The sequence below is a fragment of the Phocoena phocoena genome, chromosome 7 (assembly GCF_963924675.1).
Source record: "Phocoena phocoena chromosome 7, mPhoPho1.1, whole genome shotgun sequence".
NCBI classification, from domain to species: Eukaryota; Metazoa; Chordata; class Mammalia; order Artiodactyla; family Phocoenidae; genus Phocoena; species Phocoena phocoena.
In genome coordinates this window covers 112,083,345-112,093,188 of record NC_089225.1, presented here as the reverse complement: position 1 = coordinate 112,093,188, position 9,844 = coordinate 112,083,345, and the positions used below count along the sequence as shown (strand labels likewise).

The following is a 9,844-nucleotide window of genomic DNA, read 5'->3' as shown; positions in this document are numbered from 1 at the left end:
TTGCTGGGTCATATGGTAACTATTTTTAGTTTTTTAAGAAACCTCCTGACTATTCCCCATAGTGGCTGTACCAGTTTACATTCCCACCAACAGTGCAAGAGGGTTCGCTTTTCTCCACACCCTCTCTAGCATTTATTGTTTGTAGGTTTTTTGATGATGGCCATTCTGACTGGTGTAAGGTGATACCTCGTTGTAGTTTTGATTTGCATTTCTCTAATAATTAGTGATGTTGAGCATCTTTTCATGTGCCTGTTGGCCACCTGTATGCCTTCTTTTCAGAAATGTCTATTTAAGTCTCCTGCAGATTTTTGGATTGGGCTGTGAGCCTTGGCTTTGAGCGAGAGATTGGATAGCAAGTCAGGAAGTGTCCTACGCAGAGGGCAGGAGACTCTGCGCCATGTCAGCTCTGGGGGACATGGGCTCGGCTCTGTCTCTGTGCCTGTTTGACTCCAAAGGAAGCCCCCTCCCTCATCTCGGGGATGAGCCTTGGGTCTCTGTTTGGACCGAGCCAACAGCGTCACCTGTGGCAAAGCCAGCAGAAGGTGGGCAGCTTGGGAGCCCTTTGAAATTATAACCTCCCTTGCTCTGCCTGGCGAACTCTGGTCCTGCTCTGAGACTTCCATGTGCCATCACTGTGTCACTGTATTGTCCTCACATCCTGCCACCCCTTGGAGGACAGGGGTGGAGCCAGGCCACCACCTCTCCTTAGGTCCGCACCCATCTGTGCCGCACAGCAGGAGCTCTAGGGACCCCCATCCACGTGGGCCCTGGCCAGAGACCCCTCGGTCCCCAGAGAAGCTGGCACCAGCAGGGGTCCGAGGTGTGCCCGGAACCTTCCACCTGACCTTTCCCCTGCACCTTTCAATCCTTGGTCCTTTGCATATGAATGTTTGCATACGTTACATGTCATTTAAGTTCTACTCTTTATATTATCTTAGTTTTTCATTTATTTTTTCAATAGCATCCATGAACAAACACCACCCCTGGTCTGCTCTCACCCCAAACCCTGTAGCTTTTACAAAGGGGCCAAAAAGACACAACCACCAACCCCGAGAGAGCCTGGATTAGGGATGAAGAGCTGGGGTGGTGAGTAAGTGTGCTCTCAAGAGTCTGCCGGGGCTGAGGGTGGTGAGGCTGCTGTGAGGAGGGTCCTCGAGGACTCCGGGAGAGCACACCAGTCACGTGACGATGTCCTGGGGGAGGCACGGGGGGTGGGGGGAAATCTGCAATTTATTGGACACCCTCATATGGCAGAAAAAGCGTCCCCTTTGGCGTTCCTGTAGTCCTGAGTCTGAATCCGCCTTCGCGCTACTAGCTTGAGCAAGTCTTACGACCTTCGTGGAATTTCTATTTTCTCATTCAGAGGGCAAGCTGCTGGCACCTACCTTGCAGGGCTGTTGTGTGGATTAGAGATCGTGACCCCTTTCGTGGCTTGGGGTCTGAATATGTCACGTCTCTAGTTTTCCTGATTAGTCATTTATGTTCTCACCAGTCCTTGTCTTCAGCATCCCTCCCACATCCCAGAAAACAACAAGAGCTCTGGGGCTCCCTCAGCCTCAAAAGCTCAGCCCTGTTTCCGAAGGCCAGGTGGGAGGGGTGCACGGCTGTGGCTGCTGCCACCAGTGTCCCCCCTGGGAACCTGCAGTCTGGCGGCATGTGTCCCTCGCTGGGGTGGTGCCCAGGCTGCCGCGACGCCACAGGTGCAGGGCGGCCTTGACCTTGGGCTCGCATCACTGCTCAGTGAGGTCACGGGCCTGGCTCTCGATCCTGAAGCATTTCCACTGCGTCCGGGCGCTGGGCCCCGGGTGTCCGGTCACAGCCACTCGCTGCCCGGGCACAGACCTCCTCCCCTAAACTGGCACTACTGAAGGTTTCCTTGCACAGAGTGGGTCCTCTGGCCTTGAGTGGGGAGGGAAGGAAAGAACTCGAGGGAAAGTCCCACGAGGGCTGGGGGACAAGGTGAGGCAGGCGATGCCACCGGGACGGAATGGGGGAGGCCGGGTGTCCGTGCCCCCCAGCTCTCAGGGGTGAGGTGTGAGTGTGGCCAGGCTGCTGGCAGAGTCCCACGGTCTCTGTGGAGGCTGAGCCCCGAGGGGCAGGGGGCCCATCCTGTTTGCTCCATACTCTCTTTTTGGGGCTCTGGAAGGGGGTTCCACTGACTGGTTTCTGTAAACAGAAGATTTCCTAGTGTGACAACAGTGGGTTGAATGGTGGCTCCCGAAACTGACATTGCCATCCCAACTCCCGGAACCTGAGAATGTGACCTTATTGGGAACAGGGGCTTTGCTCAGGTAACAGGAGGGGATTGTCCTGGACAGTCCAGCTGGGCCCTAAATCCAGTGACAAGTGTCCTTGTGAGAGAAAGGCAGAGGGAGGAGACGACACAGAGAAGACGACAGACAGACGAGGAGACGACACCGACTCTCCACGACACTCCACACGTGTGGAGGTAGGTGGAGGCTGGAGGGGTGCCGCCACAAGCCTCGGACCACTGGAGCCCCCAGGACCTGGAAGAGGCAAAGGCCAGTTTCTCCCAGAGCTTCTGGAAGGAGTGCGGCCCTGCACACACCTTGATTTTGGACTTCCGGCCCCTGTGAGAGAGCACATTTCTGCTGCTTGAAGCAGCCCAGGCTGCAGTAACCTGTTCAAGCAGCCGCAGGGCCCGTCGAGGTCAGGCTGTGGGCGGCGCCCGATCCCAAGACACAGCGCACTCGGTTTCTGCCAAGATGGTGAGTTAACGTGAGGCGCTGGCTCCGTTCACCGAACAAAATCTGCAGAAACTATTGGGTAAAAGAACAAACAATCCTAGGCTTTGAGAAGGGCCCTCGGGGAGGCCGAGAGCCGCTTGGGATGGAAGGTTTGGGACACTGGTGGCAGCAGCTGGGGTGGAGGGAGACTGGGGTGAAGATAAAGGGGACAAACATCGTCTGGTCCTTCCACGCTGCTCGGCACTGCCTGGGGACGATCCTTGCCAACCCTTCGGGACCAAGGTCAAGGCAGTCCTACACCTGTGGGGTCCGCAGCCTGGACCAGGGGTCAGCACAGATTTTCCATAAAGAGCCAGACAGGAAATATTCGCGTTTGGAGCACAGACACAAGGAAGCATATGGACCCGGCCAGACTCGCTGACCCGGCCTGGACCGCGGGTGTCGGCGGCCTCGGGAGGGAGCAAGGGCGGAAGAGCTTCGGAGAAGAGAGAAGGGCTGCCCTGCCTGGACATTGCCGCTCCAAACACACAGGACTGTGGGCCCCAGGCTGGGGAGCTGTCTCCTCTCAAGGTTCCCAGGGGCTCAAAGGAGAAGGCAAAGGGGGCCGGCAGTGGGGTTCCTGGTGCCATCCTGATGCCCTGGGCTGCCCAGGCACGGCTGACAGAGCAGCCAGTACTCCCAGGGGACATGAGTCCTCAAGTCACAACGATGGTCTCAAGAGAGCAATAACACGCTGGACCACTCGTAACACTGGCCACAAAAGCACAGCATCCATGCAACACCACAGGGTTGTAAGATAAGCACGACGAGGTGACAGGGGTGACAGGGGTACGAGGCATGTGAAGCCAGGCCTGACATCCTGGAAATAACCGAGCGGACGTTTGGCATAAAAATATACCCCAAATAAGGGACACAGCCGCTGATGGGACGGAAGGGTTGGGGCATATGCCGAAGTCAGAGTCGCCAGCTTTTCCCGACAGAATGTGAGGTTAAAGAGAGGGTAAAGCCTTGGCCGGAGCCCGTGGGAGCACGGAGTTGACCTGAGTGGATGCAGCGGGGTTTGGGGGTAAGATGGGAGTTCAGTAGGATGGGCGGACTTTGAGATGCCAGAGGAAGAGGCAGCTGGTCTGTGGTGGGGACCTCGGGGGGTCTGGTCTGCAATCCAGCCACAGGTGCCTAAAGCCGTGGGACCTGATGGGGATGGAAAGGAGATTCGACATCAAGGGGCCGAGAGGGGCTGAGGAACCAGCGCAGGAGCTGGGAGAATTCACATCCTCGGCACCCCGGCCGCTGCCCACAAGATGGGTGCAGGTCCCTGGGCCATGCACACCGTCCGGGGCCTCTGCAGTGCTGCCGAGAGAACGAAAGAGTGAGTGTAGCCCTGACCCTAATCGGAGACCCCAGCGAGAGGCCTTCTGAAGGAGGGACAAACGTGCTTCCAGGTTGGAAGCTCTCTGAACTCAAGTTAGCAACGGAGCTAAGGGGCCACTAAGGTTCCGGGGCACAAGGCCTCACGTGCCTGTTGCATCACACCCAGGGCTGTGCTGCAGGCCAGCCGGGACTGCTTCTTCCTTGACGCTAGGAACTCACACTGACTTTAGTTTACTCTGTGAATAAGGAGGGGTGTACGGAAACAAGGATTGATCCTCTTTGGCTTACTGGAATCCTTTAATCATTTTCGGCGTTGGATTAGGAGCTGACTATTTCAAGCAGCTTTCATTCTGAGAGGGCGTTTCGGAGCCATCTTTTCTGCAAATCCCAGCACAGCCTGAAGCTGGTCATTCAGATCAACTCAGACGCTGATTCTGGAAAGCGCGCTGGAGCTGCCACGGGCCCGCCCGTCGATGAGGCGGTCTCTGCGGTGACCGTGATGCCACAGGCTCAGTGGAAACGCGAATGGAGCTCGCGATGCAGAATCTGTAAACCACGGGTGGGGCTGTGTCCACAGTCAGCCTTCGTATCAAAGGCTCTTGGGCATCATTTATTCACCTCTTCTTTCAGTTACCACAGAACACAGACACCAAACCACTTGAGAGAGCAAACTTAAAGCTGGCCCAGTCCCTCTGGAACGTATCAGAGGATCACAGGGGAGGCTGCCTCACACTCGGGGCTCTGTTCCCTCCTCTGCAAAATGCGCTGTTCTGAGGACTCATTAAACCGGTCCCTCTGAAGCACACAGCCGTGCTCAGCGAGGGGAGACAGGGTTACTGTGCTCAAGGCAGCTGTGGAGGGGGTCCCAGCGGGCTCCCCTTCAAGCTGGATGAGCCACACAGACACCCAGACTGTCCGAGGCTGAGCAGGACTTGGAGATCCTCTGTGGACCGACGGCAAGTGGCCTCCTGGATTCCACCACAGCGAGTGGCAGTGCCAGGCTGGGCCCCGCCCGTCCGGACTCCGCCAGTGCCCCCCGGCAGGCGGTCTGCACCTGCACCCGGGCTTTGAGCAACTGCTCACTTGCTGCCGCTGGCATGCTCTGTCCTCGACCACGGTGTCCCTTCTCCCAGCCTGCAGACTAGGTGTGTTTGTGTGAGGAGATGCGGGGCTCTATCCCTCCCTCTTATTCAGATGGACATGAGCTCAGTGACTTGTCCTGATGTCCAGTCGCACCCACACACCTGCCCTGGCTCCGACAGACACAGTCAGGAGTGTACAGATGGCTGGTGCGGTCACTGAGTCACCCCTTTTCCATTCTGGTCATGAAAGCAGCATAAGAAAGCCATCAGTGAAAGGGGTAGAAGATCATTGAACAAGAGCTTCTTTGTGTCCTTCAGAAAGCTTAAACCCTAAAGGAAAGACGCGTCAGCTTAGATGTTTCTCACGGATCAGAGCAGGTGGGCAGGGGCGGCCTTGGAGGTCATCAAAGAACGTGGGTGAAGAGCTGACGGGCTGAGAACCGCTGTCAGCTCATGGATGGGGTTTCTTCTCATTCCTCCACTGGGCTGCGTGCACTGGAAAACGCGGGGCAGGTGGAGGGACACGGAGGCCGAGGTGGAGGGAAAGGACCGGCGCCACTCCTGCTCTGTCCCGTTCAGACGAACCTCCCGTTTAAGGGCTGGTGGGTCATCACGGGCTTCTGTGAACACACATGGACACGTCAGCACGCACAGGTGGGTACGCACACAGATACACGGGCGAGAGCACACACACACTCACGCAGGCGTGGGCACAGAAATACACGGGCGAGCACAGAGGAACGTGTAAACACACAGGTGTGCACACACGTAGACATGCACTTAGCTATATGACTGTGCATACATAAAGACACACACGGCACATACACAGACACACACACACGGGAGAGCACACAGATGTGCACGTGGGCTTGCTGGTCAGGAGGCATCAGTCAACCCCCTGCCAGGTTGTTCTTACTCAATCTCTTTCTGCCTGTTTCCCCAGCTATGGGTCAATGACACCGGCCCTCACCGGCTGTAAGGACGGAAAGTATGTGACAATCTAGAGCTCTGAAGCACGGAAGGTGCGTTCTAATTTGAAAGCACGTAGACTTTCAAGGCCCCGCTGGTGATTTCTTATCGCCCGCCATCAGCCCCTGGGGATGGCCACGCTCTGGCCACGGTCCAGGCAGCCTCTTCCGGGCTCAGGTGGGGCCTGGCAGGGAGCCTCTGCCCTCTGTCCTTTCCTGTCGTCTGGGGCGGCCTAACGCTGGCTGTCTCGGACACGTGTGCCCCATCTCCCCGTCTGCTGACACAAGGCTCGCCCACAGTCATCAGCAATGAGTACTGTGAGATACTTTGAAATCCAGATTAAAAACGGAGTTTGTGGAAAGAACAGAGCGGTCGCTCCGTCTTCCTGGATAGCGAAGCCGTCGACTCAGACTCTCGTAACCGGCATGAAGTCAGAATGACTGCTGGGTGGTCGCAGTGTGGACAGCTGTGGGGATTGGGGTGTTTGCACCCTGACGTTGGCCACTGAGACCTCATGCCCACCCCTGGGACGTGGGCATGACTCTGGGGTCCCTAGAGGTCAGCTGTCTCTCGCCGTTGCAGCCCTGTGTCTGTGAAGTGCCGTGGGCACTCCAGGCAGCTGACACGCCCATCAGAAAAGCTGGTGCTTTCACCAGGCTCTCGTGCGGCTGGAAACACCAAGGACCGTGGTGCCAGAGAAGGGTCTGCAAGGTGCACTTCTGTAGGCATCAAGGCCATGACCCCGCTGGTCCAGCCTGATGTCCCCTGGGCTTTGGGAGGCACCTCATGTTCTTTCTGCAGAGAGCCCTCTCCCACGGAAGTCGGGGGACAGCCTTGACCCCGGCACCTGCACAGGTGGTTCAGCTGAATGACCTTTACAGCGCTGGGTGGGCAGGTGGGGCTGTGTGGGGAGTCCTCACTGCCTCATGCGCTGTCCCCGTCCCCAAGCCCAGAGCCCCCCCAGGGCCGGGCGACCCCATCACTGGTACACTGTGTACCTTTAAGAAATGTTTCTGATTTTCCTTCAGACCTTTTGCTGATATTACTATTCCTGTTAGTGTACCCCAATTCTTTACTTTGAAAACTTAATATCAACATGTCAATCTGAGAGAATTTTAAAGCCACCTCAGTGAAAAGCGAAAACTTACCGCAATGCTGTGGTTGGCGGTTCCCTTCTTGCCACTGGGGTTTCTCTGTGTCAGGGATCCGCGGGACACGGATTTCCGATTGAAGGAGTCATCATCTTTGTCTTTGAGGAAAACAGGAGCGGGGTGCTTATCAATCACAAACTTACCCCAAACAAGTGTCTTTGCTTCCTAAGAAATTTTAAAAGGAGCATAAAAGCAAATGCGCCACCCAGGACGAAGCTGATGTCCTCGTCACCGCCAAGACATCAAGGCGGGCTAATGACGTGCTGTGCTCTAGAAGGTGGGGAGCTTTGCACCATTATTAGGACGATTTACATCGCAGGACAAGGAAATCACCGCTGCCACCACCATCAACACCCTTATGTGCTTCAGGCAGCAAATTCCAGGTATCCAGACACCACGTCACTGCAACGGTCCCTGAGGGTGGCCCGAGGGCACTGGAGTGTCCTTCGGGCATCAGTGGCATGACATGCCGGGTCCCACGGGTTACGTAGAAATATGGGGCCCCGACTGGCCATTTTCATGCCCCTGAGCTCGCCTCCCAGGCCTGGGGGACGAGGGAAGCAGGTGACTCTTACCTTGACTTCTGGGGTAATCACTGAGCTTTCTCCTCACAAGATAGGGTGCAGCCACCACCTGGAAGAAAGAAGCCGTCTCTGGGCGTCAGTACCTTGCTGTAATTGTTAGGAACACCGGGGAGCTAGGTTTGGATTTCTCATCATTCCTGCAGATTCGGATGAATCAGGGCAACTCTCTTCTGTTCCTGGGCAAAATGTGAACTTTTAACAATATTAAAATGCGTGCTATCCGTACATTACGCGACAAGTGCCGGAATATGAGAGGTGCTTAGCTTTTGGAGAGCTGCAGCCTTGGGTGGGTACAGCGGAAAAGCCCAAGTTCCAGCCCCACAGACGGGTTCAAATCCTATCGCTCCCCCTCACCACCGTGACAAGGACGATTTACATCTTCTCTCCGAACTGTCTCCTCATCTGGAAAGTGGGCCAGCAGCCCCTGTACAGGATATTGGAAGATTAACTGTACCTAATACATTCTCAGCGCCCCATGGCGGCTGGGCCCCCCACCTTTCTTTCCCTGCCCCTTTCCTGTTGCTCATCTCTCTGCTCTGGGCTAATTCATTCGCTGTTTTGCCTCTTCAGGGGGGAAGCTGAGAGCAAAACGGCCTGACTCCCTGGAAGTCCTGCCAACGCCTGACTCCCTGCGATTCAGCCTGGCTGGTTTTGTGGGCTGTACCAGGAGGCTGGCTGCAGACACGTTCAGGCTGGGCTTCCCGGGACAGGTCAGGGAAGACCACAGCCCCGAGAAGAGGGTCAGGGTGGGGCTGGGAGGCCGGACTGAGACCGCCTGTCGTTGGTCTGTGTGGTCTCAATCCAGTATGTCTACCTCCCCAACCCTCAGGCTCCACATTGGTGCAACAGGGGCGATATCCACACCTGCTTACCAGGTTTTTTGAACATCAAATGGACAGATGGAAAAAAAATACCGTTTTTAACTATGAAGAGCTACCCACTGCTGTTGTCACGAGAAGCACAAATGACTAGGTGCTCATTACAGCTCACAAGGGGCGTATCAGGCAGCAGGCAGGACCCGGAGCAGACGGCCTGCTCTGTGCGTCCCGCCCATACCCCGCGTCCATCCTTGTGCCGTTTCGCGCACACCGGCTCCCGTGCTTCGCTCCCACGGCCGGGACCCGCGGCTCCCAGGGGAGGCCCGTCCCCGGGCCCTGGAGCCTGCTGTGTCTGTGAATGTTCGTCACCCAGGACAGGGGGGCGTGGGGGGCAGTACATGCCCAGCACCCGGCCCCTGTGATGTGCACTGTCTCCAGGGCTCTGTGTTCCTCTCAGCCAGTTCCCCTGCCTGGGGTCTGCCCGTCTCCTTCCCCTCTGCCCTCTGTCCCACCCTCCCACTCCCCTGGCTGGGCTTTCCTGGATTTTCCCCGACAGACACCCTATGGGGAGACCAGCCTGTGAGACTTGCCAGGTTTCTAAAGTCCCAGTGTTTCAGCTCCACCCCCCCCCCACCCCCCGCCCCCTCCGTACTTGTCACGCTTCTGGAAAAGTCGGGCCAACCGTTTACCCGCTTCCAGCCTCTCGAGCTTGGATGTAGTAACACATACCTTGACCTCACCCGAAGGGTCTGCACTCGGATCCTTAGGACTCTGGCCCAACTTCCCAACAAGCTGGGGAAGAAATATCTGGAGAACAGGGAAGGAGCCTGTGCTTATGACTGCTCGTCTGACCTCCTGCCACAGGGCGGGCGGGCAGGACACACGGATGGTGTTCTCTTTAGTCCTCGGTCTGGAACGCCGGGACGGCACGGCAATACCCACAGAGCGCACACCACTCCAGGGCTCTGCGCCCAGGGCTGCTGGGTTTAGCAAATTAAAGTACAGAACGCCCAGTTGGCTTTGAACTTCAGATAAACGTTGATTAAATTTTTTTAGTAAAAGTATGTCCCAGATATTGCACGGGGTATACTTATACTAGAAGATGACTTGCTGTGAATCTGAAATTCAGATTTGATTGGGCATCCCGGCAGCCGCATCTGG

The 9,844-nt window shown here is 56.5% G+C and overlaps 1 protein-coding gene across 1 annotated transcript in view; it reads right to left on the bottom strand.

The window, feature by feature from the left end:
- Positions 1–5,736: 5,736 nt before the first annotated feature.
- Positions 5,737–9,844, bottom strand: part of MLPH (melanophilin) — a 33,886-nt gene continuing 29,778 nt past the window's right edge. Inside the window, exons 12-15 of the mRNA XM_065880192.1 lie at positions 9,413–9,490; positions 7,857–7,914; positions 7,279–7,379; positions 5,737–5,781 (exon numbers count right to left, since the gene is read on the bottom strand). Coding sequence (XP_065736264.1) covers positions 5,737–5,781; positions 7,279–7,379; positions 7,857–7,914; positions 9,413–9,490 — 282 coding nt within the window. The remainder of the gene's footprint in view (positions 5,782–7,278; positions 7,380–7,856; positions 7,915–9,412; positions 9,491–9,844) is intronic.